Source organism: Ovis canadensis, chromosome 3 (genome assembly GCF_042477335.2).
Source record: "Ovis canadensis isolate MfBH-ARS-UI-01 breed Bighorn chromosome 3, ARS-UI_OviCan_v2, whole genome shotgun sequence".
In the NCBI taxonomy this organism is placed as follows: Eukaryota; Metazoa; Chordata; class Mammalia; order Artiodactyla; family Bovidae; genus Ovis; species Ovis canadensis.
In genome coordinates, this window is record NC_091247.1 from 19,890,462 (window position 1) to 19,908,304 (window position 17,843).

At 53.3% G+C, this 17,843-nt stretch overlaps 1 protein-coding gene across 10 annotated transcripts in view; it reads left to right on the plus strand.

Annotated features, from left to right (window-relative positions):
• Positions 1-17,843, plus strand: part of ATP6V1C2 (ATPase H+ transporting V1 subunit C2) — a 58,088-nt gene that overhangs the window by 35,109 nt on the left and 5,136 nt on the right. For all 10 annotated transcript variants that reach the window (XM_069582602.1, XM_069582607.1, XM_069582598.1 and 7 more), the window contains exons 5-10: positions 2,803-2,897; positions 9,631-9,722; positions 12,165-12,263; positions 12,841-12,909; positions 15,078-15,170; positions 15,287-15,380. In XM_069582602.1, coding sequence (XP_069438703.1) covers positions 2,803-2,897; positions 9,631-9,722; positions 12,165-12,263; positions 12,841-12,909; positions 15,078-15,170; positions 15,287-15,380 — 542 coding nt within the window. The remainder of the gene's footprint in view (positions 1-2,802; positions 2,898-9,630; positions 9,723-12,164; positions 12,264-12,840; positions 12,910-15,077; positions 15,171-15,286; positions 15,381-17,843) is intronic.

Sequence of the window (17,843 nt, forward strand, 5' to 3'; positions counted from 1 at the left end):
GAAGATCTTCCCAACCCAGAAATCGAACCCAGGTTTCCTGCATTGCAGGCGGATTCTTTACCAGCTGAGCCACAAGGGGAGCTCTTGGAATCTGAAGGACCTCTCTAAGTCCCGAGACCAGATATATTGGCGTGTGGTTCTCAGGAAGGCGCCAACCCATGACAATTTCCCTGTGTCCCCCCCACACCCCCCGCTGCCTCCGCCACTGCCTCACCTGCCCAAGGGTGCGGCAGAGAAGGAACACCCCCCACCCCCAGCTCCACGTTCCTCGTCTCCTTTTCTGGTGGAGGTTACATGACTTACTCTGTGCCAGAGTTTCCTTATCTATAAGCTGGAGATAATGATAAGACCCAATAGGGTTGAAAAGTAAATTAAGTGAAATAGCGGGTTGGCCAAAAAGTTCATTCAAGCATTTTGGTATCCTCTTATGGAAAAACTCAAATGAGCTTTCTGGCCAATCCAATAGTTCATGCATCCAGGCCAGGGTGAAACACCAACCAGGGTCAGCTGGCTGTGAAAGTAGTCACCAGCATCGTCATCCTTATGTTGAATGAGTTAGTGAAGTTGCTTTGTCGTGTCCGACTCTTTGTGACCCCCAAGGACTGTAGCCTAACAGGCTCCTCCGTCCATGGGATTTTCAAGGCAAGAGTACCTGAGTGGGTTGCCATTCCTTCTCCAGGGGATCTTCCCAACCCAGGAACCGAATCGTAGGTCTCCCACATTGTAGGCAGACGTTTTTACCATCTGAGCCACCAGGGAAGCCATCCTTATGTTAAGGCCCATCTAACAGCTCTGCTCGCAGACCTCTTCCCTCCCCTGAGCCCCACTTCATTTCCATCTGCTCCGTGGGGACTTGTCAGCCCCAAGTGTCTGACTCAGGCTCTTCTCAAGCTGAGCCCGTCTCCTCCTGCCTCTGCTCTGGCCCAGGCTGCCACCTCCTGGCTGCCTGGCTGAGTGAATGTCCCTGTCTTTCATGCCCCCACGCAACCTGGAAACCCAAGTGTCCCCCCAGGCTCCATTTTGCCCTGGGGTCACTGTCCCTGTGTCCTGTTAAGCTGACCTCCGGCCTCCACCTGCAGGGCTTGGGCCCCCAAGCTTTTCCTTCTCTCTTGCCAACCTTAGACGACCACTCGGGACACGAGTGTGCTCATCTGGCTATGCGGTCCCTGGAGGCTTGCGTCTGTACCTGCTTTGCTGAGCTTTCAGCTCTGCTGTTGGGGTTGCAGGGATGCGTGTCCAACTCCTGGCACACACGAGGGGCTCAGTAAACAGGCCCGGAGTCTTGATTGCCGTAGGAGAAGGTGCAGACGTGACCTGACCCCGCTCCTTCCCCACCCCCGGCCCATCAACTTGACCCAAGGATTCCCCGTGCCCAGAAAGTGACGTTGGCCAGTCCATCTGGTCAACACCCAGCCCCCTCCTTCACTGGCCACGTGGCAAACCCTCTGGCCCCCTCAGGACCCATGTGAATACAGGGTCTCCTCAAAGCTCTCCAAGCCCCCCAGCCCCCAGGGCAGGAGGCAGGTGCTGGCTCTCCCCTCCTGCAGTCCTGCCCTCCTCACGTCACACATCTCACTGGGGTATCAGCTTAGGCCCGCGTTCCCAGGAGACCAAGGGAGAGCGGGCTGTGGCTTGCCGACCCCAGCATGGTAGTGGGCTGGCCTTCGGTCACGGTGCCTGAATGTCTAGGGCCTTTCCATCTGTGTGAGGGTAGGCTGGGAAAGGCTCGCGTCCACGTAACCTGGGGTGAGAATCCAGGCCCTTCTTGCTGGCTTCGAGGAGTTCGGGGGCCCCCTTAGCACGTCATATACTGAAGGGGTGACCGACTGGGGTGTAACCTGCAGCTGGCCCCCAGGTAGCACCTGAGAGGAGTGCGGGCCCTCCCCTGAGGAGAGTGGGCCCTCGAGAGACTTCCCCCCCTGCCCCCACCGCTCAGGTAGGGAGACTGAGGTGCAAACAGGGTGGTTACTAACATGTTTCCGTGCCCCTCCGCCCCCAGCACTGACCTCCAAGCCCCTTCTCTGCCCTCAGCTCGTTAGAAACAATCGCAAACACCCTGGGCATGCAAGGTTTAGTTTGCTTTTGAAGAAAATGAGGGAAAAAAGGAAACTTGTTGAAAAGACACTGATTTGTTCTTCTGACTATAGACTTTATACAAAGGAAATACTCTGACAAAAGCACATCAGTGCCAAGTGGTGAAGAGCACATACACGAACACTAGCATTTTGCTAATGTTGAAAATGCCTTCGTTAAAGCAGATGTGTGTGGCGCTGGCCTGTCTAGTGCTGGGTATGGGAGGCAGGAAGATAGCTCATCTGCTGGGCAGCTGGCACCCGTGACAGGCTGTGTGGTTTGCGGGGGGTGGCTCAGGGCTCTCTGGCATGCTTTTGGGGTACTTCAAGCCAATAACTCAGCAGGGGGCATGGCCGGACCTATTGGAAAACGCGGGGAATTCTCCCAGTGTCTGAGTTTCTCCTGACTCAGGGTTCACCTCCTGCGAAGGCAGGGCCTCTCATGCAGAGCTCTGGGGCAGCTGTCTGGGTTCGAGCTTGGGCACAGGAGCTCACCCTTACAGCATCCCAGGGACTGTGGTGAGCTTTTCTGAGGGGCTTAGGAGCTGCCTGCGGGCCTGGCTGGTGGCTGGCCCAGCCTCTGCTCTCCCAGAGAGGAGGGAGCCCCGAGTCTGTCCTTCAGTTTCTCTAATTCCTTGGTTTAAGTGGGGACACTGGCCCGGGCATGACACCTGAGTCTCAGGAGAGACGGGAAGCCCACTGTCTGCTGAGATGTGTCTGTCTCTTGCAGTTGACCTAACGTCCTTTGTGACCCACTTCGAATGGGACATGGCCAAGTATCCTGCGAAGCAGCCGCTGGTGAGCGTGGTGGACACTCTGGCAAAGGTACTAGGAGGATCTTCTCTCCAGGGTGGTCACACTTCTGTGACCCTGACCATCTGGGGACATTGGGGTGAATCTACATGGCCTTCGGACCCTGGTGAAGCAGGGAGGCACTTCCCAGGATGCCAGAGGCGGGAGGCGGGCTGGGGTTCAGGGCACCCTGGAAACAGGTTGATGACCACCTGCCCCTCTATACCTCTTTCAAAGTTACTTGCTCAGTCACGTCTGACTCTTTGCAACCCCATGGACTATTGCCCGCCAGGCTCCTGTGTCCATGGGATTCTCCAGGCAAGAATACTGGAGTGGGTTGCCATTCCCTTCTCCAGGGGATCTTCCCAACCCAGGGATCGAACCTGGGTCTCCTGCATTGCAGGCAGATTCTTCACCATCTCAACCACCAGGGAAACCATATATACCTCTTCCAAAGTGAAAAGTGAAAGTCACTCAGTCGTGTCCGACTCTTTGAACCCCATGGACTATACAGTCCATGGAATTCTCCAGGCCAGAACACCTCTTCCAAACCTACCACTCGACAGGGTGGCTTCATCTTACAGGACACTCCCCTCCAGGGGCACTCTGAGCCCCTTGGTGTTCTGCGCCCAGATTCTGGAGTCGGTTCACTGCGGCCCCCTTTGAAAGATGCTGATGGAGAAGTCAGCCCCTCCCTGACACCCCTACCCCCAGGGTGGTTGTTGACTTAACAAAAAGTATCAGCTTCAGTGGAACGTTGGGCTTAGGAGCCCTAACTCTTGCAAGGCATTGCCCAGCGTGCCACCCCTGATGACACTGGGGAGCCAGTAAGCCCTGGCCCCACGATTCAGCCTTCTTGGTGAGCCGTGGCCTCCAACTTCTGCTCCATGAATGAAAGTATCAAAGTGAAGCCCTCTGGGGACATCAAGGGTGTCTCCTGGCGTGTTGACTCCTGTCGCCTCCCTGAGGGTGGGCACTGATGAACATTCTGAGATTTAGCCTGATGGTTTATGACCTCTGTCCCCATCTCCCTCCGTGACACATGGAGCCCCTCATATGTCTCCTGAGGCCCACCAGGTGTGGCTGGGCGGGTCAGGTGGAGGAGATGGGGCTCCTGATCCACTGCTCTGTGGGTCTCCTGCTGGCGGGCTGGTGCCCCAGCCGGTGTCTCTGGGAATAAGGGCGGGCCTGCAGTCTGAGGAATCTGGGTACGGCTCACTAGGCACCCCTTACATCACAGAGGCCCCAGCCCCTCCTGGGACAGTTCGGCAGTGATTCTAAAAGGCCCTTTGAGGAGGAGCTCTGAGAGCACCCATTCCAGGTATGGCATCCTGGGGGACATTGCACACCTCCACCCCCAAGCTGGAAGCATGAGGTGGTGTTCGGGGCTGGCCGCTCCCTGCCCTGCCACTGCTGAGGCCAGGCTGAGCCAGGCAGCGTGGCCAGAGCTGTGCTCAGCATATACTGGGGATGACACTCGCTGGCGTGGCTGTCCCGGGGACATAGGCAGTGATGGGAGCTCCCGGAGCACACTGGAGCATCAGCTGGTTGGAGAGTCATTGTAGAGGACAGAGCCTGGCCTCTCTCTCCCCACTGGGGGCCCAGAGGAAAGCAGGGCGGGGAAGCGAACCCTGGTTTGAATGCACTCGCTGTATTCCTAGAACATTTACTTCCGATACACCCTCGTGGGCAGGTATCACCTTCCCTGATTTCAGGTGGGGAGGTTGGCTGAGAGGTGGCGTGGCATCTCCTGGGCCCTGCAGGGGCTGAAGTAGTGCCCTGGGAGGGGGATGAAGGTCTCAGGTGTGTGCCTGGCTCCGCTTCCCGAGGCAGCCCTGAGATGGCTCCGCTGATGGGGTCAGCTCCTTGAGGCAGGCCGGGGAGAGGGCCTGGGTATCGGCTTCCTCACCCTGTGTCTGCCCCAGGAGCACTGGAGTCATGCCCTTGGCACTGGCTCGGGCCTGTTCCCCCAGTGGGAAATGAAAATTAGTTAACTAGAGATATCCCGGTCAGAGAAACTCCCTTCTAAAGTGACCAGTGTCTTTTGGGTGTCCAAGCAGGTCTCCCCACCTGGAGGTGCCCCATGCTCCTGACAGCTGGAAGCTGAGCCCACCTGCCTCCATTAATGAAAAAGAGCAAGGATGGGGACCCAGCCCATGCCTGCGGCCATCTCTGTGGGCTGGGCCACACTGAAGTTGTTAAAAGGTCTCTAGACCTCACCAGCCTACAGTAAATAGCAAAGTTTCTTTCTTCGCCATATGCGTGTCCACAGTGGTTAGTGGGGGCCTGCTTCTTGTCCACTCACTCAGGGCACTGGCCCCCGGTACCTCCACCACCTGAAGCATCCCTATGCAGGGAGGTGCATGGTGTCTCAAGGCTCTGCCTGGCACACATGCCTTTGATGGTGGGGAGTGCACACCAGCCAGAGGCCAGAAGGAGCAAGGCCGGGAGTGTTTGGTCCTGGACACATTCTTGAAGCTTGGCCAAGTGCAAGCCACTCTGTCCAGAACTGCATAGTTGACCCAGGTGCAGGCCCACCCTCAAGGGGCTCAGGCTGCTGGAGAAAGGACTCGCCTTCCTGGGTAACCTGCTCCAGGTTACTGAGCTCAGAGAGGTTCAGCTGACACCATGTCGTACAGCCAGAGCAGGTGGGCACCTGAGGCCAGGCACCTGCGGAACTGGGTCTTGGCCACGGTGGTCTCATTTCCCTGCCCATCAAGGAGGGGAACTCGGATGTGCTCCTCAAACTTCCAGAACAAGGGACATCTCCCTATGGTCAGACTGGTGACCTCTCTCCAAACTGAAAAGAGCCTTTTTCCCTGTGCAGAGTATGAAGGGGCTACCTGGGGCACAGCTGAGCCTGGAGACCTGGGCACTGGTCGGGGCTTGGCCAAAGTGGGTACTTAGAGGGACCAGGACAAAGGTCAGACAGAATTGATCTCCAACAGAGCCTGAGGGACACAAGCCTCTTATCCTTCTCCATCAGAGGGCAGAAAGAATGAAAACCACAATCACAGAAAACTAACCAAACTGATCGCGTAGATCACAGCTGTGTCTAACTCAATGAAACTATGAGCCATGCCATGTAGGGCCATCCAAGACGGACGGGTTATGGTGGAGGATTCTGACAAAACGTGGTCTACTGGAGAAGGCAATGGCAAACCCGTATTCTTGCCTGGAGAACCCCATGAATAGTATGAAAAACCAAAAAGATAGGACACTGAAAGATGAACTCCCCAGGTTGGTAGGTGCCCAATAGCTACTGGAGATCAGTGGAGAAATAACTCCAGAAAGAATGAAGAAATGGACCCAAAGCAAAAACAACACCCTGTTGTGGATGTGACTGGTGATATAAGTAAGGTCCAGTTCTATAAAGAACAATATTGCATAGGCACCTGCAATGTTAGGTCCATGAATCAAGGTATTTGGAAGTGGTCAAACAGAAGTGGCAAGAGTGATGACAAGAGTGAACATCGACATTTTAGGAATCAGTGAACTAAAGTGGACTGGAATGGGTGAATTTAACTCAGATGACCATTATATCTACTGTGGGCAGGAATCCCTTAGAAGAAATGGAGTAGCCCTCATAGTCCACAAAAGAGTCCAAAATGCAGTACTTGGGTGCAGTCTCAAAAATGACAGAATGATCTCTCTTCATTTCCAAGGCAAACCATTCAATATCACAGTAATCCAAGTCTATGCCCCAACCACCACTGCCAAAGAAGCTGAAGTTGAATGGTTCTATGGAGGTATACAAGACCTTCTACAACTAACACAGAAAAATAGATGTCCTTTTCATCATAGGGGACTGGAATGCAAAAGTAGGAAGTTGAGAGATATCTGGAGGAACAGGCCTTGGCCTGTATGCCTGGCCTTGGCATACAGAATGAAGCAGGGCAAAGGCTAATAGAGTTTTGCCAACAGAACTCACTGGTCATAGCAAACACCCTCTTCCAACAACACAAGAGGTGATTCTACGCATGGATATCACCAGATGATCGACACCGAAATCAGACTGATTATATTCTTCGCAGCTGAAGATGGAGAGGCGCTATACAGTCAGCAAAAACAAGACCGGGAGCTGACTGTGGTTCGGATCATGAACTCCTTATTGAAAGTCAGACTGAAATTGAAGAAAGTAGGGAAAACCACTAGACCATTCAGATATGACCTAAATCAAATCTTACAGTTGTACACTGGAAGTGACAAATAGATTCAAGGGATTAGATCTGATAGATAGAGTGGCTGAAGAACTATGGATGGAGGTTCATGACATTGTACAGGAGTGGTGATTAAAATCGTCTCCAAGAAAAAGAAATGCAAAAAGACAAAATGGTTGTCTGATGAGGCCTTACAAATAGCTGAGAAAAGAAGAGAAGCTAAAGGCAAAGGAGAAAAGGAAAGGTATATCCATCTGAATTCAGAGGTCCAAAGAATAGCAAGGAGAGATAAGAAAGCCTTCCTAAGTGATCAATGCAAAGAAATAGAGGAAAACAATAGGATGGGAAAGACTAGAGATCTCTTCAAGAAAATTAGGGATACCAAGGGAACATTTCATACAAAGATGGGCACAATAAAGGACAGAAACGGTATGGACCTAACAGAAGCAGAAGATATTAAGAAGAGGTGGCAGGAATACTCAGAAGAACTGTACGAAAAAGATCTTCATGACCCAGATAACCATGCAGTTGTGATCACTCACCCAGAGCCAGGCATCCTGGAATGCGAAGTCAAGTGGGCCTTAGGAAGCATCACTATGAACAAAGCTAGTGGAGGTGATGGAATTGTAGTTGAGCTATTTCAGATCCTAAAAGATGATGCTGTGAAAGTGCTGTACTCAATATGCCAGCAAATTTGGAAAACTCAGCAGTGGCCACAGGACAGGAAAAGGTCAGTTTTCATTCCAATCCCTAAGAAAGGCAATGCCAAAGAATGCTCAAACTACCACACAATTGCACTCATCTCACATGCTGGCTAAGTAAAGCTCAAAATTCTCCAAGCTAGGCTTCAACAGTCTGTGAACTGAGAACCTTCAGATGTTCAAGCTGGATTTAGAAAAGGCAAAGGAACCAGAGATCAAATTGCCAATATCCGTTGGATCATCAAAAAAGCAAGAGAGTTCCAGAAAAACATATACCTCTGCTTCATTGACTACATCAAAGCTTATGACTCTGTGGATCACAACAAACTGTGGAAACTTCTGAAAGAGATTGGAATACCAGACCACCTTACCTGCCTCCTGAGAAACCTGTCAAGAAGCAACGGTTGGAACTGGACATGGAACAACGGACTGGTTCCATATTGGGAAAGGAGTACATCAAGGCTGTATATTGTCACCCTGCTTATTTAACTTATATGCAGTGTGTGTGTGTGTTAGTCACTCAGTTATGTCCGACTCTGTGTGACGCCATGGACCCCAGAGGCCCACCAGGCTCCTCTGTCCGTGGGATTCTCCAGGCGAGAATACTGAAGTGGGTTGCTGTTGTATTTGAAAAGGGAAGAAATGAAAATATATGTGGATGTACTGCTGGATGTTTGTATATGATGTACTCCTTTCCCAAATTGGGAGTACATCAAGGCTGTATATTGTCACCCTGCTTATTTAACTTATATGCAGAGTACATCATGTGAAGCACAAGCTGGAATCAAGATTGTCGGGAGAGATATCAATCACCTCAGATGTGCAGATGACACCACCCTTATGGCAGAAAGCAAAGAAGAAGTAAAGAATCTCTTGATGAAAGTGAAAGAGGAGAGTGAAAAAGCTAGCTTAAAACTCAACATTCAGAAAACTGAGATCATGGCATCCAGTCCCGTCACTTCATGGCAAATAGATGGGGAAGTAATGGAAACAGTGACGGACTTTATTTTCTTGGGCTCCAAAATCACTGCAGATGGTGACTGCAGCCATGGAATTAAAAGACGCTTACTTCTTGGAAGAAAAGCTATTACCAACCTAGACAGCATAATAAAAAGCAGAGACATTGCTTTTCCAACAAAGGTCTGTCTCATCAACGCTGTGGTTTTTCTAGTAGACATGTATGGATGTGAGAGTTGGACTATAAAGAAAGCTGAGTGCTAAAGAATTGATGCTTTTGAACTATGGTGTTGGAGAAGACTCTTGAGAGTTCCTTGGACTGCAAGGAGATCCAAGGTGTCCATCCTAAAGGAAATCAGTCCCGAATATTCTTTGGAAAGACTGATGCTGAAGCTGAAACTCCAATACTTTGGCTATGTGATGCAAAGAACTGACTCATTTGAAAAGACCGTGATGCTGGGAAAGATTGAAGGCAGGAGGAGAAGGGGACGACAGAGGATGAGATGGTTGGATGGCATCACCAACTTGATGGACATGAGTTTGAGTAAGCTCCAGGAGTTGATGATGGACAGGGAAGCCTGGCTTGCTACAATCCATGGGATCGCAGAGAGTGGGCCACAACTGAGCAACTGAACTGAGAGCCTGAGGGCGTGTGGAGTGGGGGCTGGGGCTTGTGAGAGTACGAGATGGGCTCTACATAAGGACAAGACTCCTTTCACTGAGTAATGCTAGAAAAGCCATTGATATCTCAAGCCTCCTGTCTGCAATGTGGGGCACTTTGTAGGGCTGGGATGCTGGCAGTCTGCGAGAGCAGAAGGGAGAAAAATGTAAGCTATTCCAGCAAATGGGCAGGGTGCAGTGTTCTTCCTTAACTGCACCAGGAGCAATTTGTGGCGATTTTGAGAAGTTCAACCAACTTTTTAAACTCTCTTTTGCTTTTCTAACTAGCAACTGGCACAGATCGAGACAGACCTGAAGTCCCGAACAGCTGCCTACAACACTCTGAAGACAAACCTAGAGAATCTGGAGAAGAAATCCATGTGAGTATTCGGGCTCTGAGCTCCTGGTGGCCTCAGGGCCTGGCTGAGTTGGGGTCCAGGCTGGGCTTATACACACGCGGTTGAGATCCTTGGCCGAGCCAAGGTCTGTCTCTGTCTGTGTCTGAGCAGGAAGGCCAGAGGCACTCCCGCTGGGTGCTATGTGCTGGGTGGGGAGGTCAGCAGTCGCAGTGGTTGATCCTTTGAACATATACACTGAGTGAAGGAGATGAGGGTGAAGTGGGTTGGGGTCTACCTCCCTCTTCTGTTAATTCTTTCAAGCAATGTGTCTGTTTGGTTTTTTTTTTTTTTGCCACAGCTTGCGTCTTGTGGGATCTTAGTTCCCTGACCAGGGACTAAACCTAGGCCACTGCAGCGAAAGTGCAGAGTCCTAAGCATTGGAACCACCAGGGAATTCCTGGCTCAATTATTATTAAGTACCTACTACACTCAGGCCTTATATGTGTGCCATCAGTGGCTCAGTTGTGTCCGATTCTTTGTGACCCCATGGACTGTAGCCTACCAGGCTCCTCTGTCCATGAGATTTCCCAGGCAAGAATATTGGAGGGACTTCCCTGGTGGTCCAGTGGTTAAGACTTCACCTTCCAATGCAAGGGGTGCAGTTTCAATCTCTGGCCAGGGAGCTAGGATCCCATATGCCTTGTGGCTGGAAAACCAAAACATAAAAACAGAAACAATATTCTAACAAATTCAATAAAGACTTTAAAAATGGTCCACATCAAAAAAATATTAAAAAAAAAAAAGAATATTGGAATGGGTTGCCATTTGGTATTCCAGGAGATCTTCCTGACCCAGGGATCAAACGCGTGTCTCTTGCATGCCCTGCATTGGCAGGCGGATTCTTTACCACTGGGAAAGCCCACTCAGGCCTTATATTAGGCCCTGAAGGTACAAAGCAGAATTAAGTATCATTTCTGCACTTGGAAAACTCACAATTATTCATTCAACAAACGTTTACGAAAAGTGTGCTTTGCACAAGGGGTACGGGTATAAACCAGACAGATAAAGTCTAATAGTACAAGGAGTCTGGGACAGGAAGGCACGTGCAGGGTGCCTTTGGAGAGGGTCCCTAAAGGCCTTTTCAGTGATGGCTGGTTGGCAGGGGGAGGAGAGAGGTGTAGACTCTGGGGCGGGGTAGGCTAGAGAGCCCCTGCGGACGGCTCTTCAGCCTTGACTGAGGGCTTGAGAACTCTTTCCTTGGGAAGCATCTGCGCCTAGGTATTAGTTAACATCACAGCCTGTGCACTGAGGCAACACAGTGACAGAGTTTATTTTCTTGGGCTCCAAAATCACTGTGGATGCTGACTTTAGTCATGAAATTAAAAGACGCTTGCTCACAGGAAGAAAAGCTATGACCAACCTAGACATCACATTAAAAAGGAGAGACATCACTTTGCCAACAAAGGTCCCTATAGTCAAAGCTATGGTTTTTCAAGTAGTCATGTATGGATGTGAGAGATGGACCTAAAGAATGCTGAGCACCGAAGAATTGATGCTTTTGAATTGTGGTGCTGGAGAAGACTCTTAAGGGTCCCTTGGACTGCAAGGAGATCCATCCAGTCCATCCTAAAGGAGATCAGTCCTGAATATTCATTGGAAGGACTGAAGCTGAAGCTGCAGCTCTAATCCTTTGGCCACCTGATTCGAAGTGCTGGCTGATTGGAAAAGACTTTGTTGGAAAGATTGGAGGCAGGAGGAGAAGGGGACGACAGAGGATGAGATGGTTGGATGACATCACCAACTTGATGGACATGAGTTTGAGCAAATTCTGAGAGATAGTGAAGGACAGGGAAGCCTGGAGTGATTCAGTTCGTGGGGTCACAAACAGTCGGACACGACCGAGCAATTGAACAACCACGCACTGATACAGAGCATCTCAGGAACTATAGCTTTGGCCCAATTGCTGGTACAACACCCTTGGTCCCTGTTCTAGAAAATACCATGACCTCAGTGAGACTAGGCTCCACTGGACACACATGCAAAGCTATTTCAGGTGAATGTCTCCTGGCTGCTGGACCAACAAGGCGTGTAATGTGAAACGGAGCCCTCATCAGGGCTGTGTTTGCCCAGCACAGCCCAGGTGGCATCTTGAGCCAGGCACTGTGTTGCCACTTGTGTAACTTAAGCTGCCTGCCCCCAGCGATCCCCTCCCAACAGCCAGTGGCTTTGTGCCAGGGCAGCGCCGGCAGCCAAAGTGTTGAATTCAGCTCGGGTGCCTGGTGATGGCACCTGGGGTCCTGCTAGCTACTTTAGTTCTGGCCGCCCAGACACAGAGCCGGGGAACACTTGGCCCAGGGTCCCCGCCCCTCCCTGGGGAGTATCCCAAGCCTTCCTGTCCCCCGCTGCCCTGGGTGTTATGGATGTGCCCAGGGGTGGCTCCACGTGCCTTTCTGCTGACCCCACCTTTGTCCCCCGTGAATCCAGGGGAAACCTCTTCACTCGGACCCTGAGCGACATTGTGAGCAAGGAAGACTTTGTGCTGGATTCCGAGTACCTGATCACACTGCTGGTCATTGTCCCCAAGTAAGCGGGCCAGGGTGGGGGGGTGGGGTGGGGGTTTGGGGCTGGGTTGGCGATCACAGAGGAAATTGTCCTGCTCAGTGGAGAGGAAGGGAGAGCCCACCACGGCCAGATGCCGGGGACCTAAATGGCAGCTGTGGAGTTGGTTTTAGGAGCAGCTGATAGAGCTTGTGCTGGCCATAGTGACAGGAGCGGCCATTTCTCAGACATCCATCCGCTGTTGTCAGATGCCGTACGCAGGAGGCATCTCACGCAAGTCTGGGGGCTGTTATTGTTTCCTTGTCCTAAAACCAGGGAGCTCTGCTGGCCTGCCCAAGGTCACACAGGCCTGGGATTAGCGCTCCCAGCTGGAGTCTCCACTGAGTCCTTCCCATGGGCCCCTCCCTGCTGCCTGGGGCCTCCTAGGGAGGTGAGCATTCCAGTGCCCATGGCAGGGCCTTGGGGGATGTTTGGGGCACTGTCTGGCCCCCAGCCCTGCTCCCCCCAGTCCCTCAGGGAAAAGGGCACTCAATTGCCTAGACACGCAATTTCCTCACAACCTTTTCTTAAAAAATCATTAAACGATTCTGTACTCTTGCAGGCCGAGTTACGTACAATGGCAAAAAACCTATGAATCCCTCTCAGACATGGTGGTCCCACGGTCAACCAAGTAAGTGAGGCCTCAGGTCCTGGGTTTGGGGGGCCATGTATGGACACTCTGAGACTCCCAGCCACCAAACATATCCCAGAGGTGCAAGGGCCCTCAGCCCTCCACACATGTTCGTTCACAGCCACACACTCAGCCACAGGCCAGACTCCCTCCATCTTTCAGAAGTCTGCTTCCTTGCCGTCTCCTCCAGGAAGCCCACCCTGACTACCTCTGGCCCTCAGTGCTTGCAAGGCCTGAGCAGCACTCTGTGCTACATGCTCATCTTGGCCTGGATTCTTCCCCACCTGGGGGTCAAGCAAGGGCCTGGCTGTGATGACCGCAGAGCACGAGCAGGGAAGGAAGAGTCTCGGCGTGTGGCCTGCTGGGGTCAGAGCAGGAGCGGCCAGTGAGGGCTGGAGAAGTGACTTAGAAGGGATGGAGGAACATATTCAACCCATGAGTGCCACCCAGTGGGGAAAACCAAGGATTTAGCGCTATAGGCAGGAGCAGGCATAGATCTCACTGTACAATGTGAAGGGAAGAGAAAATTGTAGAAGGGGACACACGGCACGAAGGCATTCATTATTTAAGATCTCCAAATGGACAGAGCCAGACGGTATATGACTTGAGAGATGCAGGTGCATGGATCACGGGGTACTGGAGGATGAGAAATGCTGAACTGCACAGTGATGACCTGGGGGTGGGCCGCAGGATGTGGTTGGGAGAGAACATGGGTCTTCAATTGTATGAAAATCATTCTGTGTCTTAAGCTTGTTGAGGGAAGGGGGGATACATGGATGTTTGTCATCCTCTATACCTTTCCCTGTGTCTGAAATAGCTTGTCGTTTGAAATGATTTGACAGTGAGTCTTGTGGCTCAGACGGTAAAGAATCCAATGTCAGTGCAGGAGACCCAGGTTTGATCCCTGCATTGGGAAGATCCCCTGGAGAAGGGAATGGCAACCCACTCCAGTATTGTTGCCTGGAGAATCCCATGGCCAGAGGAGCCTGGCGGGCTGCAGTTCTTGCAGTTGCAAAGTGTCGGATAAGACTGAACAATTAATACACACACACACACACACACACACACACACACACACACTTGGGCGCACACAGAGTTCAGCACGGGGGCAGCCCTGTCCACTACCAGCCCAACCCAGAGGCCTCTGGCCTGGCACCTGCTGCAGGGTCACAGGCTCTCCTTGGGTCACAGGCTCTCAACCGATAGCAATCAGGAACTAAACTGAAGGGTGCAGGGAACAGGACAGTCACAGCCTGAGGTCGGAAGGTGAGGCTGGAGGAGTGAGCCAGGGGCAGCGTACCCGCAGGAGGTGGAGGAGGGGTGCAGACTGGCAGAGGAGCTGCCCTCAAAGCTGGCCTATTTGGCCGGAACGTTCACTTTTCTCCAGGGCTGGCTGTCCATGGCCACATGCCAGGAGAGCCTGCCACCAGAGGCAGCTTGGCTTCTCAGATTAGAACCCCCAGGCCCTTCATTGTCGGGGGTACCTGCGAGCCTCCTGAGATGACTGTGGACAGGTTCCTGGAGCCTGAGTCAGCCCCAGTGGGTGGCTTGGCGAAGCAGGAAAGGTGACCCGAGACCCTGCCCGGGCCCATGGTCAGGCCATGCAGTCAGCAGGATGCCAAGGCCCTCAGAGCATGGGTCCCAGTGACCGCAGCACTCCTACGCCAGGGCGTGTCTAATCAGAACAGTGTGACCCTGGACATGAAATGTCCATTGTGGGATGGTTTTTACCAATGGGAACTCTGCCCTGCTTCATTGCACCGTGGCATTCGAGAGCTGGGCGCTTGCTATGCACGCCAGGTGATTGAGATCCGTGACCAGCTGGCTCCTGGCTAGTTCATGTCTGGACCACCAGCCCAGATCTGCGCGAGTCTCCAGCATTTTCCTCCAGGGCCTGTGTTCAGATCACCCGCGGGCCCCTGCAGCCCTAGCCTGGAGGGTGAGTGAAAGGAGCCGGAGTTAGGCTGCTGACAACACACCGCCTGGACTTAGGACACAGGAAGCGTCGTCCTTTGTCCAGTGCCCTTGCTCCTTCCAGGGCCGCTGCACCTGGACCACCGGGCTCCCACTGGCAGTGACCCACCGCCCCCGGGGAGACGATGGACTCTTTCTGGCCCAGCTCAGGGACCTGGTGGTGCAGCTAGTGAACGAGACCTTTTCTCCAACAGGTTGATCGCTGAGGACAAGGAGGGCGGCCTCTTCACCGTGACTCTGTTTCGAAAAGTGATCGATGATTTCAAAACCAAAGCCAAAGAGAATAAGTAAGGGCCGGCCTTGGTGGGTTTCCCCCGAGGTTGGTCCATCTGCCCTTGGAGGGGGTGATTTCTGGTCCGACTGGAAGCTTCTTAGCCTCAGCCACTTGTTTGCTTGTTTTAAGGTTCATGGTACGAGAATTTTACTATGATGAAAAAGAAATCAAAAGGGAAAGGGAAGAGATGACTCGATTGCTGTCGGATAAGAAGCAACAATATGTGAGTGTATGATACTGGCCGGGAGGGTTCTCAGAAAGGTTCTGGGTGGCCCCCAACCCACCACAACCCCACCCTACCTTCCACCCCTGCACCACAGGCCTGGAGCAGAAGGGCCCCGCCCAGTCCCCACCCCCCAGTGGCCTTCATCCCCCTCCCCCTGGTGCACACCCCCAGGGACGTGTCCTCCTGGGGCTGCTGGAGCAGGTCTGGGGGACAGTGACAAGCCTGGTAACCCGGAGGTGGCACTTGAGCCCTGCAGCAGATCTCACCGAGCCAGGCCCTGCCCTCCAGGAAGGGACTCCGGGATCCGTCCTGAGGATGAGAAACTGAGGCTCTAAGAGGCGGGGGAGCACGGGCCCAGGGAGAGGACCTTGCCAGCCCCCGGAGGTTGGGTGAGGCTGTTGGCACTTCAGGCAGCAGCACTTGTGCCAAGAGCGGCCACCACCTTGCAGAGTGCAGCCAGCGGTCACCCGAAGCCCTGGCCTGCGTGACCTCCAGGAGGGACGTGACCAGTCACCAGCACCTGTATTTACCTCCCCCAGGCTTTTAGCAAAGAGTGGATGCTTCTCCCAGAAACTTCCGACCACTGCCACTCAGAACCTTCTCCTGTGTGAGGGCAGCTGAGCTCAAGGGGGGAGAAAAACAGGTTTTCATTGTTGACATGTGAGTGGTGCGGCTGTGACTCTGTAAAATGGGCACATTCAGGACACGGCCACCCCCAGCTTGGAATGAGCCTGAGCCCCGTGGGGTGTTTTCAGGTCCCTATTCCCTACTGGCCCCACCAGGGAGGGTTCTCAGAGAAGCTTCCAGTTCAGCCTCTAGTGTCGAGAGGAGGGAGGAGTGGGAGGTCCAGTGTGTAAACATGAGGCTATGTGTGTGTTTGGGTGACATGCGAGTGCCTCCCATGGGCTGTGTGTTTGCCCAGGGCCTCCTCCAGCCTTGGGCTGGGCATTCTGCATGTCCCACCTGACCTCTTTGGTCAGTGACCTTTGCAGAGGGACTACAGACACATGGCCTCCGAGTGAGAACCAGGCTCAGAGCCCCCCACAATGGGGCCCCCCGATCCCCACCTGATCGACCCATCCTTCTTTGAGGAGGAAACAGAAACTGATGACATAGAAGTACCTGTAGGGAATTTCAGCCCCTCTCCCCTGGAGGCGGGCATAGCTACCTGCTCCAATATTCTTGCCTGGAGAATCCTGTGGACTGAGGAGCCTGGTGGGCTACCGTACACAGGGTCACACAGAGTCGGACACGACTGGAGCGACTTAGCATACACGCCCCTTGAGGAGAAATGCACGACCATACACAACAAGGGAACACACACTTCTTAGATCTATAATCTGTTGGGCTCTGGCCGAGGCGCCAGGGCTTGGCGCCCCTTCCTGAGGCTAAGGACTGAGCTGGAGCGCTAAGCCCCTTGTCTCAGACCACACTCACCAGCAGAAAGGATGATCACCAGCCGGAGCTGAGGTCCAAAGGGTGTCTTCCTTCACCCCAGCTCACCCGAAACCAAAATAACCCAAGGACGTTTGAGCCCACTCTTTAGCTGAGGCCTTTCCCCGCTTGCCTCAGTCCTGGCCCCAGCCCCCCACGGCGTCGCTGGAGGGGACTCGATAGTGGCACCTTTCATGGGTGTCCGGGGCCTTTGGCATCCATCTCCAAGCTGGCACAGACCCCCCTGGGGATCATAGTGATACACCTGAACCTGACGCCTGCACCTCCGTCTCAGGTTGCCCACTGGCGCTTTTTACGTGGTGTAGACTTTTGCACCCCTGGCTGCCCCGGGGAGCCCTGCCCAGTCTCCCTGGAGGGGGAACCGGAGCCCCAAAGGAGACACACTGAAACATTTAGCTCCTTGTGAGGTTCTTGTGGTGCACCCGCGAGCAGGGTCAGCTGGGGTCAGCCCTACCCCAGCTTAAGAATCTCTTCCCGCCTTTAGCCTTCTTTGAGGTGGGACCAGCGTCCTGCGTTCCTGTCGTTAACTTGTTAACCGGAGGGGCCAGGCTGGGTCCCGGGTTTCAGCCCCCTTTGAGAGTACAGGCCGGGATTTTCCTGGGCGTTGCCTCTGTTTGCACAGAAAGATATTAAAGGGTGCTTGACCCATTTCCTGCCTGCAACATGCCTAAGTGCCTCTGATTGCCAAGGAGGCGATTGTGGGCTGGCCTTGGGGGAGACACCCTGACGGAGCCCACACAGCCTGGCAGGTGGAGCTGGTCAGTGCCAGTGTGGGAAAGCTCCTGGCCGGGCCGAGGGAGGAGCTGTGGACTCTGCCCCTGGAATACAGAATCCTGGGTCTTTAATGACCTCTGCCACCCCCACCATCCCACCCCCAGGGGGCCAAGGGCATCATCATGCCCTCCAGTCCAACCAGCATGCAAGCCCCCGGGGGGTGGGCTGGCATTCTTGAGTTGCCAAGCACGTGCTTTTCAAGCCGTGAGAATGATTTCTGTTTTGTGATGC